The sequence below is a fragment of the Peromyscus maniculatus genome, chromosome 16, assembly GCF_049852395.1.
Source record: "Peromyscus maniculatus bairdii isolate BWxNUB_F1_BW_parent chromosome 16, HU_Pman_BW_mat_3.1, whole genome shotgun sequence".
NCBI classification, from domain to species: domain Eukaryota; kingdom Metazoa; phylum Chordata; class Mammalia; order Rodentia; family Cricetidae; genus Peromyscus; species Peromyscus maniculatus.
Genome location: NC_134867.1, coordinates 4,424,338 through 4,446,865, shown reverse-complemented (window position 1 = coordinate 4,446,865; position 22,528 = coordinate 4,424,338). Strand labels below are relative to the sequence as shown.

General features: G+C 35.4%; 1 protein-coding gene across 3 annotated transcripts in view; it reads right to left on the bottom strand.

Moving 5' to 3' along the window:
• Grik2 (glutamate ionotropic receptor kainate type subunit 2) overlaps window positions 1–22,528 on the bottom strand; it is a 609,237-nt gene that overhangs the window by 324,750 nt on the left and 261,959 nt on the right. For all 3 annotated transcript variants that reach the window (XM_006983740.4, XM_016002308.3, XM_006983741.4), the window contains exon 7: window positions 18,407–18,580. In XM_006983740.4, coding sequence (XP_006983802.2) covers window positions 18,407–18,580 — 174 coding nt within the window. The remainder of the gene's footprint in view (window positions 1–18,406; window positions 18,581–22,528) is intronic.

The following is a 22,528-nucleotide window of genomic DNA, read 5'->3' as shown; positions in this document are numbered from 1 at the left end:
TGAGCACAGTTTGGAAATTAAAGCATCAAAGCAGGTCCTTCTTCATTTCTTAAACCTTTATATCACAAAAATGCACAGACTATACTCTTTAAAAATTAGACTTCTGATATAAATATACTTATTTAGATAGCATTATCTTAAAAGGAACAAAACAATTTGATGTTAACCCCATCTATCATTCATGTTTATTTACTCATTTATTACTGGAGCCTTAAAGCATGCAACTATGTATGCCTGATTATTTTTTGAAGTAGAATCTATGCATTTATATTCATATTCATTTGTAATATTGTACAAACAGGGTATCAAGACTCTGGGAAAAATGAAGTCCACTCTAGCAGGAATAGCACACTGATGAGCATTTGGCTTGTAATAGATGCCATTTATGGAGAAGCCACGATGTGCAGACACCATCTTTGAGCTGTATAAATATGTTTACACTTGATCTTGAGATTTACAGTATGATCCAGGCATCACATTTCCATTGAATAGATGAAGTGACTGAGGCTTTGCAATATTAAGAAGTTAATGGAAGATTAGAGAAAATATAATGGCAGACCTTAGTTTATATGGCCAGATTCTGATGACAGAGCTCTTTCTCAGATAAAAGTAGAATATATTTTCGAGTCATACAATATGCTTAGAAAATCTGAGTGAAACTCTATGCTTTAGCCTTGTGTTCAATAAGAAGTGACCTAACCATGAGAAAAAGAAAGGTCACATATGCTCTCACAAACTTACAAATAGACCAAATTATCTGTTACACAGTTATATCATTATAATAATAACTTCCAATTATTGTAGTTGGACTTAGTTTTGAGTGTACTAGATTCAAATTTGATGTACATTATGTTTGAAATATTGATAAGAGTTATCTGTCAATTAACAATCCAATAAACACACACAGAATGAAAGCAGTGTTATTGCATATAGAAGAAAATAAAGAAAAATTGATGAATTATAGTGCATTGTGTCCAAATATGTTCTATAAGTAAATGGTGGATAAAAAGAAGCAATAACAAGATAATTAAGAAACCAAGTGACTTTCCAATATTTCACATGTAAAATAATTATTTTTAGGGCAATCACAAAATATGTAGCTTCTATTTGACAAGTGAGTCTCAAGAAACTAAATTATCTAAAGTAACAACATAACAATATTTGGAAATAGGACTCCCATCTTGATTTATCCTCTCTTTGTGATTTTAAGCTATATGGGAAGGAAAGTGAAGAATTTTTAAAGTATAAATTTAAGAATTTTTATAAGCTGCAAAGAGGAAGCTACATAACAAACTTAGTAACTTCCTTCATCTGCTAATTGTTGCCTCCTCACAATTTGCTACTCTAACTTCACATTCTGTAAAATGAAATTCTTCTTTTCCTGTTATTTTCTACAAATTACTGTTCTTAATTCAAGCCACAAATTCGCCAATCCTTTGACTAGTCTATTCATCACTGAGTTCTCTAGAATGTATGTGTACTATGCTCACGAATAAACTGTTTTGTTAGTTTTTTTTAATCAATCAATTGATAAGATTCCAGTCAAGAATCCCAAAAATGGGTAGGAAAAAAACTTTTCTTTTCCCCTTGTACTTTTAAATAGACAGAGAGCAACTGAAGAGGCTGGAGAAAATTCCAAGCAGGATGTATTATACTTGCCAGTCTGGATTACAGAATCTTATATCAATGCTTGCAAGTTAATTTTTTTTCTTCTGTATTGGAGTAGAACATTGTCGTGATTAAGCCTTTCTTTTTACAATTGAAAAGCATTTAAAAATTTAAAAAATTGCTGCTAAAAAAGCAACAGACCATTGCAACAATGCATCATTACTACTGTTACTTTTTAGATAAGGATAATCACTTAAAACAGAAAGTCCATCTAAAGAAAGGCAACTAGAGGGAATAATCAGTATTAATGAAACAATGTGTGTTTTTAGGTCATCTCAATGTCCCATAATCAGATTTAACTTGCAGCTTGGTCCATCTGAGAAATAAGTAGGTTGTAAAATGAAGACATATTGATACTCTGTTCTTCATGCTGCATATTTCATGTTTTTACCATTCAGTAAATCAGTCATATATAAGAATAATGAGGAATGCTGTGCTTATCAATTCATTACACACTACAAAATTTCTCATACAAATTTTCTGTCATGTTTGACTGTTGTGTTGACTTCAAGTTCCTTTTTTGTCATAGTGACAATAATAAAACCAACAGTTATGAAATTATGTTAATAAATCTTTAAAACATTATGTTTCTAACAAATGACTAAGAAGTTACAGAAAATACCTTGAAGGAAACTTACTAATACACCAATGTAAAGTTTATGGGCATCATTTAAAATGAGATCTTCCAAGAGGACTCAGTGTACAAGTCAGACCAAAATGGCTGGTCTTATGTCAACTTGACACAAACTAGAGTTAACTGAAAGGTGGGAACCTCAATCGAGAAAATGCCTCCATAAGATCAGGCCATAAGCCGGGCGGTGGTGGCGCACGCCTTTAATCCCAGCACTTCAGAGGCAGAGGCAGGCGGATCTCTGTGAGTTCGAGGCCAGCCTGGGCTACCAAGTGAGTTCCAGGAAAGGCGCAAAGCTACACAGAGAAACCCTGTCTCGAAAAACCAAAAAAAAAAGACATTTTCTTAATTAGACATTGATGAGGGAGGGCACAGTCCATTTTTCTGGTGTCATCAATGGGCTGATGATTCTGGGTTCTATAAGAAAGCAGGCTGATTGATCTGCTTAATGGGCCCCTGGCAGTAGGATCAGGATCCATCCCCAGTGCATGAGCTGGCTTTTTGGAACCCACTACCTATGGTGGGACACCTTGCACATCCTTGATGCCTGGGAAGGGACCTGGACCTGCCTCAACTGAATGTATCAGGCTCTGCTGTCTCCCTTACCTTTACAGAGGAGGGATTGGGGGCTGGACTGGGGGAGGGGAGGGTGGGAGAGGGGAGGGAAGAGCGAAGAGGGGGGGGGATCTGTGATTGGTATGTAAAATAAATAAAAAATTTCTTAATAAAAAAAGAAAACAAAAAACACAAAAAAAGAAAGCAGGCTGAGCAAACCATGGGAGCAAGTCAGTAAGCACTAAGTCTCCATGGCTCCTATATCAGTTCCTGCCTCTATGTTCCTGCTCTGTTCCTGTCCTGACTTCTGTAGATGAAGGACAGTGACATGGACGTGTAAGCCAAAAAAATCTTTCCCTCAACTTGCCTTTTAGTCATGGTGTTCCAGCAATAGAAACCCTAAGACACCTGACAGTAACTAATCAGAGCTGTGGTTTTCCATTGCGCTCCTTGTTTCCCCTTCATAGGTCTGTGGGTTTGCTGTTGCCAGATTTTGTAGAACAGAAGCTGCTCTTGCTAATGAATTCCAAATAAAAAGCCGATTAATTCTATATTAAATTGTTGTGATATTTTTGTTAACCTTCATTGTCTCTTGTTTTTAATATCATCAGAAACAATACATTTCTATAAAATAAATTGTTGGAAGAAAGGGGAATGAAGTAAAAAAAATACAAAATTGGGAAGCTATTAACAATCAAAGTTAAAATGTAACAACAAAGAGGTGAGATGTCATCTTCTACTATTTCAAGTCATTAGTTTTGCACATTAGTGCTAATATTATCTTCCTAATCAAATCCCAAGTGCCTGGCTGTTCAATCACCAGTATTAATGTCTAACAGAGCATAAAATTGTTCAAGAAAAGTAGATTTAATTCATAGTGTTGTTCCTTATAACACTTATTTTCTGGTGTGTGTGTGTGTGTGTGTGTGTGTGTGTGTGTGTGTGTGTGTGTGTGACATTAATCAACTTTTTCAAAAATGCCTTAAATGATTACAAAATAGTCACTTAGTTTGGTCTATTCCACAGCAAATCCTTGAACATAGTCTAAGTTTAATTGGGAATTTGAATCTTAATTCTCATTGTATTAAAGAAAGACAGCTACATCTAATTAAAACTGAGTAGGCAGCAGCAGCAGAGGCAGGTGGCAGACCTAGTAAAATGAAACTTGTTCTCTCATGCTTTGTTTTTGCTGTTGTTTAGTTGGTTTTGTTTGTTTGTTTGTTGTTCTTTTTCTTCTGTCTCTACTTACTTTCTCAAAATTATGTTAGTATCCTGACAGAGTGGACCTTAGCTCCTGGAAATAATTTCATGTTATAAGTCATGTAGAGGAAATACTTATTTTTAACTTAAGACAATTAAATAATGAAAGAAAATTTAAAATGTCTTGGCTTGTATCTAAAGAAATAATTTTTAGAATCCATTGAAATTTGAACTCATAGAGACTAACCTCTCTCTTGAACATTCACAAATGAAGTTTCTGCTCCAAATGAACTAAATTTTAGGACCTCAAAGTTGACACTAATTCCTGCCCTCATAAAGTAGAACCCTTAATCTATTGGGAAAAAGTATGAAAACAAACAAGCATTATAGTTAAATTTGAATATGAAATCATATGTAAAGTACGTAAATGAAGAAACATATTTACAAGTTATCTAGAGGATTCAAGTAATCCAAAAAAACAAAAGGGCAACTAGATCATCTGAAATTTATTATAGGGTAGGAGAATGTTTTGAAATTTACACTAAGGGCAAAATAAAAATATACTATTGACCATCATTATGTCACTGAATGAGCAGTGAGTACATTTTCACTAGTATGCATAGACAAACATAGGAATGTTTTCTAAATTGTATCTAGACTATTCAAAATTTAAGCAAATTGTTTATACCGGATTTAGTTCTCTTGAGCAGTATCACTGTAAATTCAACAAATAAATAATAAAACCATAATAACTATCTGTATTTCCAACCTATAGTAACTACTCAAACTGAATCTTCAATTAAGGGTAATTGTTCATTGATTGCAGAATGGATCTGTACAGACCACTGAGGGAAATGAGATCAGATAATACGGTGAGGGACAGTGATGATTTTGCAGAGAGGGACTCCCACATATGTAGAAGCAATCCTTCAACAAAGAATGAGGAATAGAAACAGAGTATTACAATAAGAGCCATGTCTAGGAAGCTGAGAACATCAGCTGGATTATAGTATATGACCAATCCTATTCATAAGACCAGTACTCACACTGGAGAAACTACAACTGCAGGAGTTGTCTTGCTTTTAATACTCAGATAATTAATAGTTACCCTAGGATGACAATTAGATGCTAACTCACCCAGAGGAAAAAATGTATGAATCCAATTTGTTGTTTCCTTTTATAGTACTGACATAAAGATGTAGAACTCTAAACATTGTGATCGGATGTGGTGGTAAATGACTGTGATACTGATAATGACAGGCCTTGCTCCAAGGACTAAGGACTTTGCTGATAATTCTATTTTCATGGGCTCATGGGGAGAAAGAACAAGAAATATATAAACACTGTGGTCTCGTGAGAGAGTTGCCAGTGCCATACTGTCAGCCTGCAATTCTTTGATTTTCTGACTTGTATCTTCGTTTCCTGGCTCTGTTCATTCTGGACAAAATTGGCTACTGCTTCCCATTCCTACATACATAATGACTAACTACAAACATGCTTCAGAGAGAAAGTATTGGTATAAGGCATCCATATTCCGATATTTTAATCTATATCTAATATAGGTTTTTTTTTAAAATCAAACGTATTTTATATGAATAATTACTATTGTATAATAAAAATATTTTGAGCTGGGGATATAAGGGAGTACTTGTCTAGTAGCCTCAAGGTACTGGGCATAATCCTCAACATCCCTCAATTTTGTATTTTCTAAAATACTTTAAAATATTTATCATTTTTTTAATTTATTTTACATGCCAACCACAGTTTCTCCTCCCTCCTCTCTTGCCATTTCCTCCCCCTACCTCCTGTCCCCACCCCATCCACTCCTCCTCCATCTCCTGTTTAGAAAGGGCAGGCCTTCCATGGGAGTCAACAAAGCATGGCACATCAAGTTGCTGCAGGACCAAGCTCCTCCACCTGCATCAAGGCTGGGCAAGGCATCTCAGCACGGGGAATAGGTTCCCAAAGCCAGCTCATACACCAGGGACAGGTCCTGATCCCACTGCTATGGGCCCCACAAACAGCTGACCTGAACTAGTGGGGTCTTATAGACTCTGGACTGACAGCTAGGGACCCTGCATGGTACTGATCTAGGTCCTCTGCATGTGAGTGACAGCTGTATAGGTTAATATTTATCCATTTTTTCAACAGGAATATTGGAAAAATCTAGACAGGATTCATCCTGGTAAAAAACTTTTTATTGTAAACTTCATGTCTACTTCCAAAATATTCTGAGGATATAATGCTTACTACAAAAATATTACATGAGTCATCAATCTTTATAGTTATCAGGAACTCAAATAAAACACATGGGTAAAGAGTAGCTGTGTATCACACAGAAAAACTTTACATATTCTCTTAATTTAATATGCAATTTGAAAGGCATCTCAGCATTCTACAAAAGGAAAGTTGGTTAATGATTTTTTTTTTTCAAATTCAAATAATGCCCAGAATTTTTGTTAACTGAGATATTTTCTTAGTAGTCCATTTCAATTCTACTATGTACTCATTCCTACAGAGTCACTTGAAAATTTAAAAGATCAGACAGAGGGATGAGGGACTCAGGATAAAGAGAGAATGCAAGCATATGTTCTTCCCAACATTGCTTTTCCATTCTGGAGATTAAGTCTCTCCAAGCAACTCTGTCTCTCTAATGAGAAATCAATACACTTTCCCTTTTATTTATCTGTTTGGCAATCATTCATATAAGTTGCTACAAGTCATTAAAGCCCTCATTTCAGGTACCACATGTAGAAACACTGTGCTCCAGGGATTACCTGATAACCTTGGGTACTGTTTGTGATTCTCATATAGAAATAGATTTGCTAATTGTGAAACTGTGAACAGAATTCTCAGAGCGAAACAGTATTATCACTGTAGTGAGGTCAACTGAGGATCTTTTCAAAAATAATTCAACAGTATATTTGTAACATAAATGTTCAAAGTTCATTTTGAAATTAAAGAATTAAAAATATCCAGAATATATAGAAAAATACACAAATTATTACAATAACTACTTGAAGTGGCTGACAGTTTAATTACTAAAATAAAATTACCTTAAGTCTCAAATTTTTACCTACCATCTTCAAAATAATAGTAAAATAAAACATTTATGATTTTTTCTATGTTAAAGTTCATTTGAAATCTAGCAATACCTTGGAGAGAAATATTTTCATCTTAAATTATTTAAGCATTTTTTTTTTTACTGATAAACAGTCTCAGGTATATTTTATAGCAAAGTCAAATGGCTAGAATCACTCAACTGTTCTTATGTTTAAAGGAGTGAAAATCCACACACAGTATTTCCTCAAATTAGAGATAATGGTATTTTTAAGTTCTAGAAGTTATTTTTATGATTAGAATGAAAGAGTAATTTTTCAATTACTGATGACATATATACTAAGTGACAATTTACCTCACTCTGTGCAAGCTCTCGGTTTACTAAATATCTTAAGTCAAGGGAGTCCAATTTCTCTTTGTTTTGTTTCAGCTTACAAACATGTTTTAAAGGCATTGAAGCAATTAATGGAAAAATACAATCATAATATCAAGTGATTTTTACAGATGTAGGGATAGAAAATGTTTATAAATTCTGCACCTCATGAAAAAGAAGGTGGTAATGAACTATGAAATGTAGTTATTACCCAATTGTTGAGCTATTTCTTACATTATAGCTAAAATTCAATCTATAGAAATGTATTTAAATAGAATACACCAGGCATTCATAACTCCTGTAAATGCTAGACAAAATCCCACATAGCCTACAGAAAACCAGAGCCATATTTGGCTGCTGAGAAAAAAGTGATTAAAATTTTAACCAATCTGATTTAATGTGTGATGTCAAGTATATATCAATTTACAAAAAACAATAGAAGGAAAAAGGACAAATATCTGTGTATATTGTATACTCTTGACAAAGTGAAAGAACAGCATCTTTGATACAGTTGTGTAAATAACACAAATCAACACTGACATTTTAAAACCTATCTTTGGGTGATGTGGATTGTTTACCATTGCAATTACAAATTTTAAAGTGCTTATATACCTTCTATTAGATTTTCATTATAGCATCAGTATCAACAAATAAATTTGCATCAGGTTAGACTCTCTCAAAATTTATGCATATTATATTTTCTAGGACTTGAAAATTTGAGTATGTCTAGTCAGGACTTTATAGAATGAGTGAGTTTAAGGTAGGTTTTTTTGTTGTGGGATTTCTGTCATTTGGACCAATGACCAATGGGAATGGTTTGACTCTATGAGCGTGGTCTTCTCTGAGGATACATGTCCCTTTAAGAATCCATGGGGGGGGGGTTCACTCTTTCTCTCTTATGATAGTCAGAGCAGGTGGTGGCAGTCAAAGAAGCAAGGCTTGCAGCTTGGTTTCCATTACTTGCGTGGAAAGGCTGGAAAATGACAGCTGAGTCAGCAGCAGTGCCTATGATGTTCTGTTGTAAGTGTGCCTAACTGATTTCATCCTTTAATAAATCTTGCCATAGCCAGGAATCCTGAGTTCCACATTATCTGGTGCCCAATGAGAGGCTTGAACCCAGTGACCTCAGAGTGGAAATCAGAATATGTGTTATGTTGGGGAAGAGGTTTGCTTTTGTTTCCATGGGAGTAGAAAAGCTATGGATATAATCAAAATTAACAAAGGTTCTATTCAAACAGGAGGAACCTCATGATTAGAAGTGATTGTTCATCAACTGGTATGGCGATTCAACACATTGAAAAGAAAAACTCACCAAATTAGGGTCAAGGCAGCATTCTGTTTTTCTGTTTTTGTATTTACAGGAGAATAAAAATATCCATAATAAGGATGTCAAGAAGCTTTGGACGGATAGACATCTAAAGAAAGAGGGAGAACTGTCCAGAAAAATTTACCAAAAAAAAAAGAAAGAAAAGAAACAATCTGGCAAGATGGTATAATGACTTCTACAGGGCAAAATCTCCTTACCTCTCAAAATACTATTTGTCCTGACGCAATTAAAAACTAAAGCTGGCTTTGGATTTGAAGTGTGGCTCTCTCCTTCTCTAAATCCAAGCATGTTGTTAAAAGAAAATTCAGAGTCTCTGTCTCATATCGAAAGAGCCCCCTGGTGTGGGACAGAAGAAAACCAAAATCTAGGGACTACTGTTATAATAAATTTCTTTCTCCTCAAATTTAATTTGACTTTTTAAATTTTTTCTTTAGGTATATTACTATCTGAAAACTAAACTTTCCAGTTTGATATTAATGATGTTCAAGTTTTTCATAGTGAATGATAAATTTTTCTAACAGCAATCTCTGAACTCCCCAAGAGGATGATGGGGCCCCCACAACAATGATTCTACCTGGATCACTATAATGCCTTTAAGCTGATAGACACCACCCAAAGATTGGTTTTTGGACTACAAATTGCTCAAGACAATTCTCAGGTGTCTAGCTGACATGGTCCACCCTCTTGCACCATTCCAGCCAGAACTTCAGATAAGTTTTACTCATTCCTCAGAGACTGGTTACAAATGTTGCAACTAGTTCTACTAAGACTTAACTGTTTCTTCAAACATTACAGGTCCCATAGAGACACCTTGACCACTCCCTCAAAGACAGTAGGAAGTAATTCTAAGAACAGGACACTCACTTTTCCTATAGGTAGGGTGGGTGGTTTTTTTGGTTTTTCCTCAGGGCTACAGATAATTGTCGTCTGTAGGGGGTTGGTAATAAGTTGTTATAGGGCTAGGGGCAGAACAATAGAGGTTAAACTCAGGGATCTCTTTTGGAATAGATAAAAGGGGGATAGGAATGATAGGATTAAAGGGTAGACTACTGGTTTTAAATAATTTACATTGGTATGGGTTCTTATATATTGATAAAGTTATTTTTGTTATACTGTATATATGTATACTATATATATGTTTCTATTTCTGTCTAAGATACTTTTGTATATTGATACAAATTCAAAATTATTTGTGTTATAATATATATATATATATATATATATATATGTTCTTTCTGTTTAAGATATTTTTGTATCATGTCACTATTTTGAGGTTATTGTCCTTATACTGTACATTTGTTTCTATTTCGCATAAGGTATTACCTTTACAGCTTGTTTATTTATATAATGTGGAGCTTTAGTCCTTAAGGTATATAAGTTAATAAGAATTAGAGGTTAATAGTCACCTATGTTTGTCAAACTTTAAGTCATATTAGATAGGTTTTCTAGGCGTGCAGAGATATGTTCCCAAATAGATATGTGATCTTCAAACACTTCAGAGACCTATAGAATATGGCATTTAAAATGTTTTAATAATTTAATTCTTTTGATGTGAGACATATTTGCTCCTGGTACCACCAATCTACTCTCTAGGGAATGTTGAGCACCAAAAACACTCCATATGGAGTTTGTTCTCCTTTGGCAATACTGGCCTGTTTGGCAAGTAACTACACTTACATCCAGGGCTGACAGTAAGTATGCTGTCTAATCTGGACAGGCAAGACATAAAGAAAAGTGACTGCTGAACTTTGTCAAGACAAGGTAGGACAGTCCGTCAAAATTTCCTGCTTCTGAAAAAGGTCTGGCAGATATTCTCGGCCTATAAACCAAAGTTGAATGCCCCAGTGTTACAAAGAAACCTTGGGTTACTGTCCAGGCAGCCAGCCATTTTCTGTCATTTCTTGCATTTTTTCAGAAGTTGCTTGCTTGCACTTCCTGATTACTCAGCTAATATTCTTTTCCTTCTTAGGTCTTTGATAGGGTTGAAGACTAGATAGTTATGGTTACAATCCTCCTGAGTCTTAGCTTAGAACATATTAAGTATAAAGCTTAGATTCTTCAGGAGAGGACAACTATTAGAATAATCTCTTAAAAACTATTACCTATGGGGCCGGGCGTTGGTGGCGCACGCCTTTAATCCCAGCACTCGGGAGGCAGAGCCAGGCGGATCTCTGTGAGTTCGAGGCCAGCCTGGGCTACCAAGTGAGCTCCAGGAAAGGCGCAAAGCTACACAGAGAAACCCTGTCTCGAAAAACCAAAAAAAAAAAAAAAAAAAAAAAAAAAAACTATTACCTATGGTCTGGAGGACTACAATTTATTTCTTGATAATTTTGTTATATGTAGTTTCAATTTTTGTTAGGATTCTTACATTTCTGTTCCTCTGGACCTCACATATTAATAGTTCTTATTGTGTACAGTTTTTATTATGTTAGGATTAGATCCTTCCTTTATATTTTAGATTAAAAAAGGGGGATATGCTGTGGGATTTCTGCTATTCAGACCAATGACCAATGGGAATGATTTGGTCCAGTGAGTATGGTTTTCTCTGAGGATACATGACCCTTCAAGAATTTGTGAAGAGGGGGTCACTCTCTCTCTTGGGCTGGTCGGAACAGGCAGTGAGTGGAGGAGAGGCATGGCTTGCAGTTTGGTTCCCATTGCCCATGGGCAGAACTCAGGAAAAAACAGCTGGATCAGCAGCAGCATCTAACTTCTTCTGTGTTGTGAGTGTGAATAACTGATTTCATTCTTTAATAAATATTGCCTGAGCCAAACATCCCAAGTCTTGCATTAATTTTTTGTTATATAAATATTCATATAACATACAATATTAAAAACTATCAAGATAAAAAGAAATAATATTTGTAGTATTGATAAGTGCCTACCATCTGACTATATTTTTTGTCAGGCTCTCATTTGTTCTACTTATGGTAATAACTGGATATAATAGGATGTCCCCACAAACTAGTGTCATAGTGATTCTTCTCATGCCATTGGTCTTGGATGAGACTGTAAATGTGTCACTTAATTTTGGAACATGGTTCAGAAATGGAGTTGTGGGAGGAGAATTCTGAATGCCTGTGAGAATACTCCAGGAAAAAAGACAAGAATGTTGTGACTTAAGGTTCTTCAAAAAACAGAATTGTTCTTAGAATGTGTTGTTATGCTCACCGCCCCCCTCCCCCCATAAGTGTAGTGGATAGGAGTTTTCTTCCAATTACTCATTATTGCTTGCTGTTGTTATTCAATTAAATGTTGAAACTATCCTTTATATATCTCAATGGAAAAACATGGTTTTGCCACATGTGGCTTGTCCTTGTGATTGCATACAGCTTGAACTCATGAGAACTTTACACATGTGATCTTTATTAACCATCAGAGTATAAATTTTCTGAGGCACTGAATAAATTTGGCTATTCTATGAGACTTCAGTCTGCCTTATTTATCAGCTACATTCTCCCAGACCACACCACCTCTAGAGTGGTACCAAGTGGTACCCAAACAGGAACCTAAAGTCAACTATGAGATAAAAGAGTGGATGTAAAAATAATGGGGCAGAAACTAGGGAGAACTTTGCCTTATGTTGAGCTTGTGTGTCATTTTTTTAAAGAAAGGAAGAGACAAGTATTAAAATCACAATTATTATATTGCTTGTGAATTATTTATGATTATAATCCTTGATTTCCAGAAGAAGAAACTCTAGATTAAGGAGTATGGGACAGAGTGTCAAAGAGTATTGAGAAGGCATATAAACAAGGTGAAGATCCCCCACTCAATTTTGGGTCACTTGGGCATTAATTTGGAGTATTACCAAGATACTTAAGGAACATTGGAAGGATATCAATCATTAGAAAGAGATGACTAATTCCTTGAATGAATATAAACTGGGTGATCAAACCTTAAAATTGTTAAAAGAGACAAAAAGGAGATTTTCCTCAGTCAGATACTGGAGCTGCATTTAGGTACGTATTCTCCATTGCCTGAAGATGATCCTAAAGAATGGGATGAGGGATATGATAATCAATCTTATCTTGAATTCCCTTCACTTCCCAATGAAGATTTAGAAGAGCCTATGGAAATGCTAAGTTTACAACCTAGACAAGCTAAGGCAAGACAGGGAAAAGTAAATTCATTTACCAATTCCACCCTGGCCTCACAAGCTGTGCTTGATATTTCTAGTGCAATTTTAACAAAATCAGTGTTTATCAGGGACTAGACGTATATATAATGAACGATTCTAAAAAGACTTCTGCTTTCTATGGGCCTAATGTTCCATATTGTTATGAGTATCATTTGGATTGGAGCAATGATGCAAAATGGTTGCCATATTATTTTCATTGCTAAAATGGTTTGTAGCCCTTCCCAATTTCTTCAATGATAAATGTGGTTTGCAGATAAAAACCTATGGAAAAGTTCAACAACTAGGACTTAAGGGGTGACCTTGGAAATGTCACAATTGAAGTTCTGACAGGCACTGGTAGATGGGCATCAGTAGGCTGACTATACCTTACATAATATACCACCTGCAGCTCTCCCACGTGTTAGGTGTGTAGCTATGTCTACTTGGATGAAAACCGTTGTGGTTTTGTGACTTCGTGTATACTTATGTAAATAGTATACAAGGTCCCTCTGAGCTTTATGCTGATTTCATAGGGACACACGAATATGCTTTTGAGAAAAAAGTAAAGGGGAACAAACTCAGGAGTCACTATTAAAGCAGCTGGCTTTAATAATATGAATGAAGATTGTCAAGGAGTAATCAGACCTCCGAAAGAGAGAGGGGAAATGTTGTGGACTTTCTGAAGTTAGTAGAAATATGAGGACCTAATACATAGAGTAAAATTAGCTGCTTTAGAATCCTATGCTGTTCAAAGACAGATGTCAGCTAATGTTTCAATTGCAGCCCACCTGGCCACTTAAAGAAACAATGCAAATTGTTCCTACAACAAATGAATGTTCAAAATCAACAAGATCCTGGCTTATGCCCTAAATGAAAGAAAGGGAAACATTGGACAAAGGAATGCCCATCTAATATGGTAAGAAGGGGCAGTACATTGCCTAGCAACAATAACAATACAAGTCAACACTGGAATAATGGGTTGAGGGTCCCTCTCAGTTCCTGTAAAATTAGACGGTTGAAAGCCCAGAACAACAACATTTGTGCCAGCTTCAGATTGTAAATCTATTCTTTTGTTACAAGGTGTTGCTATTGATATTCCTTGCCCTAAAGATACTGCCAGTTCCCCTCTTCAATATCCTTTTAAGTTATACATAGGGTATTGGGGAACCTATGCTTCCTGGAACAGCTGGATTTTTATTGAGTCCCAGTGGTTTATCCATGAAAGGAATCATAGTTAACATAGGAGTCACTAATGAAGATTACAGAGGGGAAATTGCAGGCATGATCCTAGTGTCCACTGAATGGTGATTTAAAGCAGGATTACCTTATGCAGCCATTTCATGAAAAAAACTGTGCTTTGTGAGAGAGGATTGATAGTATAGATAAAACTATAGCTTTAAGCACTTTATTGAAGAAAATGATAAATCATTACTAGATTTGAAAATAAAGGGAAAACTTGTACAGGATTAATTAATTCTGGAGCTAATATCTCTATTATAACCATAGAAGAATGCTCCTCCAAATGGCCTGTTATGAATGTAAATTCAACCCTAACTATGGACCTATAACCTCTAAGGAAATAAAGTTAAACAAAATTACAATATATAGGTCCAGTAGACGTAATGACAGTCCTACATCCATATGTTATTAATGTTCCATTATATTAGCACGTTTGGGAGGGAGACTTTCTACAACAAACTAAGGCAGAGATCCACATTCCCATTGCTAATGCTGCCTATTCTTCACAAGATCATTGGCTAGTGAAAAGAATGGGATATCAAAAAGGGATTGGACTAGGAAGAACTACAAGGGATTGTTGAACCTACATTCCCACAAGGACAAACTCATAAAGAGGGATTGGGTTTTTCATAAGGGCTATTGAAAAATACCACCTATAAAAATTATACAGAAATCTAGTGAGTCTGCTTGGACACCTCAATGTCCCTTTCCTAAAGAAAAGTTGCAGGATGTTCACCAGTTAGCCAAAGAACAAATGGAGAACAGCCACAAAGGACCCTCCTTTTCTCCCTGAAACTCTCCTGCTTTTGTAATTAAAAAGAAATATTTTAAATGGAGATTGTTGATTGACTTACAGAATGTTAATGCCACCATGTGGCCAATGGGAGCTTTACAGTCTGGTTTACCTATGGCCATACTTATTCTTAAAGATTGGCCTTTAATAATTTTGTATTTAAAAGATGGCTTTTATACTATACACATTCATCCTGATGATAAGGTGCATTTTGCCTTTTCTATCCTCTTACTAGATCATAAATAACCTCAGCTTTGATATCAATGAACCACACTACCTAAAGGCATGAAAAATTGCTCTATTATGAGTCAATACTATGTAGGAAAAAATTCTAGAGCCTATGAGGCAGGCTATCCCTCAGCCTATATTACTCATTATATGAATGATATTATATATTAGCCACTTCCTAAAAGAAAGAGCAATAGTCCATATATGAGAAGACTCAGGGTATGCTACATAAAAATGGGCATATTGTTGCACCTGAAAGACAAAGATCAGAAGCTATGTAATATTTGGGACAACTAGTTACTAGAACAACTGCTAAGCCACACTCACCAAAATGTCCATTTGGCAAGACAACTTAAAAACAATGACTTTCAGAAATTACAAGGGAACATTAATTGGCTATGTCCCATTTTGGAAATACCTAATTGTCTACTAACCAATCCACTTAAAACTCTAGAAGAAGAGGTGTCGTATAGTCCTTGCATATGATCTTGAAAGGTAAAGGAAGAACTACAGCTACTTGAATCCAGACTAAACAAGGCATTTGTGTATCCTCTGAATCCTTCACTTCCTTTACACTTACTTATTTTTCCTACTAAATTGTCTCCTACAGATATTATAGCACAATAGGATAAACCTTTGGAATGAATTTCTTTACTACACAAAGCCATAAAATACTAACTTCTTAGCTTATTGTTCTTGCTCAATTAGTAAATCAGGGGAAGACCAGATGTAAACAATTATATGGATTTGATCCATGTGATACTATATTTTTTAACTAACAATAGTTTTTAAGATCATTATAGGACTCTATGGACACAAATTTCATTTTCAGATTACCACAGAAGGATAGGAAATCATTATCCAGCTTATAATCTATAGGATTTTCTCATATGAACTGAATTTGTGATTACAAAAATTACTCAACCTTCTCCCGTCCACAGACAGATACTTATTTTATGGATGGATCATCTAAGAGTACAGGAGAGATTTATGGTCTAGAAATTCATCAATTTATTAATACTTACTTTTCCTCAGTCCAAGGTGTGGAATGGCTATTTTGATTCATCTATTATGGTTAACTTATAAATGCTTAAATATTATTTCAAATTCTGCTTATGTTGTAGGATTATTTTCAGCAATAGAAACTGCTTTAATTTCATCTTTTCATTCTATTTTGCTCCCATTGCTACAGAAAGTACAACATCTGGTTAAAACTAACATACATCCTTTGTTTATTACTCATACTTGTGCACACACTTACCTCCCTTATTTTATTGCAGAAGGAAATAATCAAGCTGATGTATTAACCTGCCCCATTTTTACCTTGCCAGAATGAAAACATCAATAAGAACACCTACACACTAACAGATTTCATGTACACAATACCACATCCTGCTTGGACAAGAGAGACAAATTGTGCAGGAGTATCCTATCTGTGTTCCCTTATTCTGTCACGGTCGGTGAGCTGGAGTTAATCACAGAGGTAATGTTACTAATGAATTCTGGCAAATGGATATTACTAACTTTGGTTTTGTGCCTCAGATGCCATACCTGCGTTTTTGTATTGATACATATTCTAAATTTCTTTGGACTGAATCTAACTACTCAGAGAATTCTTCTGCAGTATACTTTCTTCTTATATAAACTTTTGCTGTTACAGAAGTGCCTACTTCTATAAAAATGGACAATGGACCAGCCTATAGTAGTAAAGAAATTAAGAACTTTTTGTAAAGAATGGAATATTAATCATACTACAGGCATTCCTTATTATTCTCAAGGCCAGGACATAATTAGAAAAGCACACAGAACATTAAAATAACAATTATTTAAAAAAATGTAAAAGGTCAGCACCAAGGGATCTTCTTGCACTTTATTTACTCTTAATTTTTAAAAATTTTCTCAAGGAGATATGTTTGAGAGCTCCAGAGACCATTCTGAATTGCTTTCAAACAGGCCTATGTGTGCTTCAGCATCTGCTGTTGCAGATGGACCCACTGAAACACTATGATTCTGCTTAGCTCTGCAAACCCCAGGCCATTGATAACAAAAGAAGAGGGCGAGGAGACAATAGGAAAGGCAGCAGAAATCACCAGAAAGAGAGCAAATCTATAGCTAACGGGCAGTCAATCATATCATCAAACGTCAAGTCTGCCCATCTGGGGTCAAGTTAAGTTACTTCACTAATGACTAGACCTTGGGACCATAATACACTGATTCATTCATCTGAAGGACAGACTGATTCTAAGTTTTCCTAGGGATTTGAATCTCTTGGCATTTACACAGGACCTTATAACATTTGTATTCCTATTACAGATAAATGTTTACTTACTTTTTACAAGATAATAGAACTAATAATCATACGGGTCACTTTTCAAGCTATTCTCTAGATTTTTTTCTAATCAATATCATAATATAAGTAATAGTACTGGATGTAGTATGGATCTTTGTTAGAGTATAACACATAATGTTTTCACTAGTTTAATATTGTCATTGTGTTTATAATTTGCTCGCTTATAGGATACTCATGCATCAAATGACAATTAGATTTAGCTATAATATCTCAAATCAAAACAACTCTAAATAGCCTACTATTAAAAAAATTTTAAAAAGGGGGACATGTCAGAACACAGTCCAAGAATGGAGTCATGAAGGGGAATTTTGAGTGCTTGTACTAAAATTACAAGAAACAAGAAAAGAGCCTTCTGACCTCAGTTTCTTCAAAACACAGAATTGTTCTTGGAATGTGCTTTTGTGTTCCTCCCTGGTGTAGTGGATAGGAGTGAGTTCACTTCAGATTATTCATTATTGCTTGCTGTTGTTATTCAATTAAATATTTAAACTATCCTTTATATGCCTCTAGGGAAAAATGTTTTTGCCATGTGTGGCTTGTCCTTGTGATTGTATACAACTTGAACTCATGAGAACTTTCCTCATGTGACAACTCTTAACCCTCAGAGTACAAACTGTCTGAGGAACTGAATAAACTTGGCTATTGCATGAGACTTTAGTTCACTTCATTTATCAGCTCCATTCTCCCATGTCCCACCACATCTAGAGCATTAACAATGTAAAGCTAATAGAATTATTTGCAATCATTCCTCTGCTATTATAATTTTTCTGTCAAAACATCAAACTACTGTTTACACCCATAGGATTTAATGATTTATGCAATACTACTTAAAACACACTGATTTTTAAATAGGTATTCATACCGTCATAAATCCATCCAGCAAACCTGAGTCGGGTTTTGGGGGTGCCTGCAACCGTTCCATAGACCACTTTTCAATGATGGAGGAGACTTGGTTATTCTCTGTATTTAGTATTCTGAACCCTGTCATATTTACGCCACTGTATCTGTAGGGCTCCACATCAAGAGCAAAGAGATCCTGAAACAGAAATTTCCTTGTGTTACCAAAAGCAGATTTTATTCACAAACTTACAGTGCTGAAATCATCACTTCTTACCTTCCTCAGGAAACTTAACAGCAGTACATCTCAAGTGATGTCAAGCATTAAAAATCAATTAGATTCAAATCAACTACCCTCATGTTTAGCAAGGCAAATATGTATACTCTGCACATGAACACATAAAATCTATTGACTGCATTATAATTTAAGCAACAGAATAACATACATTCTTTCTCTAACATACATTTAATATTTTTATAATCTTTCTTTTTGTTAAGGATAGTTTGGCCTTATATTTTAACAGAAGTATTTTTTTTTCTTTGCCCTGCTTCTTAATCAGTTAGTCACATTTTAGTTTTGTTTTTGTCTGTGTTGCTTTTTGTTTGTTTGTTTGGTTTTGTTTTTTGTTTTTTTCTTTTACTTTGTAGAAGCCAAATATGAAATAATGCTCTAATTAATAATAATAATATGGAAGATGAGAAAAAGTTGTTAAAATTACTCATCTTTTTGGCTGTAGGAAATTTGTACTTCCTTTGTCACAAAGGCCCACCTGGAGCCTCACCATAATGTATGTTGTTTCTGTTGACCTCTGCAATGTGTACACCATGAAAACCTTTGTTTTGCCTGTTAGTTTTCCTGGGAGACATGAGGCCAAAGCTGTCAATGAAGTTGGCCATCATATGGACACACAGTGTTAGAGACTTCCTCCACTTTCTAACTTCCAGGAGAAAAGCTCTTCCCAGGCACACTAAAACCCAAGGCCACGAATGTCACTGACTCTGCTGTACCTTTTAGGGGGCAGGCATAAAATACAGACATTGTTCTGTGTTGTATACTTCTTTGCAGAGGAATCTTCACAATTTTAGTATTCAATCTATATGATCTATCCAAAGAGATGAGATATACTTTACTCAAGAAGGAAACAATTAATGTATGGCAAATATATATCAAGAGGGAGAATATTAAACGGTAAGGAAATTTGAAGTTAAAAACAAATAAGCCACTTGGTGATTTTTATTGTGAATGACATTTCACCTAACAGGATCTGAGTTGTAATGTGGCTCAAACCACTTTACACAAAATATGGAGGCTTAGCATCCTGAGTGTTTTAAGATAAAGGAAACAGAAAAGTATAGAAGCAAAAAGTTTACTCTCTGACCTTCTCTCAACTTTCTCCCCCAGAGTGGGGCCATAAAAGAATTCCTTTAGTCTACATCCTTTAAAAATAGGTTATACGAGGCCCTTTTGTCTCTACCACACAGTATTTCACTGTTGGAGCAACCCCAGACAGTGAACAGTGCAAAATGCAGACTCATGGCTGCTCAAGGTACCTAGAATAAGTGATTGCTGAGTGTTTAGTGCTAAATAGGACATTTGTAATATTTTCTCTAAGTCTCGTGGAACATAAAAGAAGAGAAAGCAGAAAGAACAGAGTGTGAAGATAGAGTGACGGGCTGTAAAAATGTTAACTTCAAGGCATGGCACAGTCATTGCCAACATGACCTCAGCAACTGTCTTGCCTACACTGGGCCTGTATAAGAGTCAAGCTGTCAGCAACCAACCATAAACATGGGCCACGGGGCCCTACCCTTCCTGCTGATCCATCGGTTATGATAGATTCTGAGGGATAAATGGTCATTGTTTTTTTTTTTTTTTTTTTAATTGTGTACCAAACAGTGAGCTTACGAGGTCCCAGTGGGGGCTCCCCTCACTGACACTCATATGGTCCTAATTAAAGTCCATAGGTCACAAACTAAGCAAAAAGACACAAACATGGAAAAGAGACCTGCATAGAGGAGGACAGGGCACGACAGAGGTGGGAAGGAAATAAGAGAAGGTGGTGGTGAGAATAAACAGAATGCACTATAAACATTTGTGGATTTTTCATAGAACAAATTTAATTTAAAAAAAAAAATGTGGCCAGGCGGTGGTGGCGCACGCCTTTAATCCCAGCACTCGGGAGGCAGAGGCAGGTGGATCTTTGTGAGTTCGAGGCCAGCCTGGGCTACCAAGTGAGTTCCAGGAAAGGCGCAAAGCTACACAGAGAAACCCTGTCTCAAAAAAAAAAAAAAAACCAAAAAAAAAAAAAATGTGGAGGGAAGTCTTTCTTTCCAGAAGATTGCTGGCCAGCATTTGAAAGTTTCTCAGTTCTAGGAGAATCTGAATAAACAGATTTCTCTATTTCACCTAATTTACCTAGATGATACCATTTTTATCAAATCATACTTACAAACAGCTATCAACTCTTTAGCAAACCACAACATAAAAGCAGAGAGCTCACTCTCCCTGTGACCACCATGTCAGCAACAACAGCTTAGCAAAGAACATAAATATTTTTGTCCAGTTATCCTGTCTTTTGCTCAGATGGGTCTCAACCCTGTACTTTGGAAGATAAGGAAATCTATCCCGCATCACCTCACATACATCTGTCTTTAAAGAATGACCAGGATATTGATGAAGCCAAGGGCATTCAACATATAAGTAGAAATAATAGGGAGAAAATATAAAGTATGACTCCTATGATAAGATTGACTGAAATCAATTAGATTGCAAAAGAGAATTCATAAAAGAGATCCAGAGCAAAGAAAATGGAAAGTTTGGGTTATAGTTAAAGAAATCCATACCTTTAGTTACAGGCTAATTTGTTATAAATATCCTAGAATACATGTTTTCTTCTATTTCTTAACTATGAGATATAATTTTTTTTTCAAAATTTTACAATTATGTGGAATCATGTTATAGCATTATGCGGAAACATGTGATAAGGAAAGGTGACCATGCTGTCTTTTCCACCCTACTTCCAGGCTTCTGATAAAGTGTAAAAGCCATCAAGGAAGAGGTGATGCAGCCACACAGCAGACCCAGCCTCGGCGTTGTGTGTAACACACAGCCAGCTGTGCAAAGAGTCCTGCCTGGAGGTATCGTTGTTTCTCAGAAAGCTACTGAGAACAACTGGACTTTAATAACTGTAAAAGCAAGGAAAGTAATTTCAACATTTTAAAATAAATAGCAAGAACATGTCTGGACTGTTCATCAATTAAATAGAAAAAAATTCTGTTAGAAAAACTATAGAGAAAAGTGCAATTTTATGGATGATATAAGAATCAGTAATACTTAAAGTTTTCAATGAAATAAAAAAGGAATTGATTTGGGGAAAATAAATTAATATTTCATTTTTAAAATTTGTATTAATACCACATATTTAGAATTGAACTATAATAACCATGAAAATTATACACATGCATTTAGTCATGATCCAAGCAAAGGTGATAACTGATCATTGAAGGTATGAAAATCTTAAGGCAAAAAGATGCAGGCTGAAAATGAGAAAGAAAGGATTAGTGAAAGAGATAGAAAGTTACTTCACAGGAGAAATCAGTACCGTAAACTACATGGAGAAAGAAACACAAGTGAAGCATGGCCTGAAGAAGCACACATGTAACACCAGCAATCATAAGACACAGGCAGGATTGCAAGTTTAAAGACATCCTGGGCTGTGCTGCACTACAACAGAGGGAAGGAAGGAAGGGAGCGAAGAAGGGGGGGGCACAGAATGCAGGGCAGGCAACAACCATTCATAAAGCAGCAAAGACAATTCTTCATGCATAATAAAGAAAATGTCATGGGTATTTAAAGACAAATATAAAGGTAACATACAATTTAATTATTGTCAATTAAATCATATTGACCTAAAAAGTTACTAAACATGAATATACAATCAACTGAAAGGGCAATTAGAAAAGCCTGATTTGCAAAAACACACCCACATTCAGCCAATAAACAAACAAACAACAAACAAAACAGAGCAGAGATAATAACATAAGACATTATGGCTGTCTAACAGATCGTTTTTTGTTATTTTAAATCCCTCTATGCCTTTAAAGTCTCTGGAGCCACATAAACAGACACACAACACTTTCAACTGAT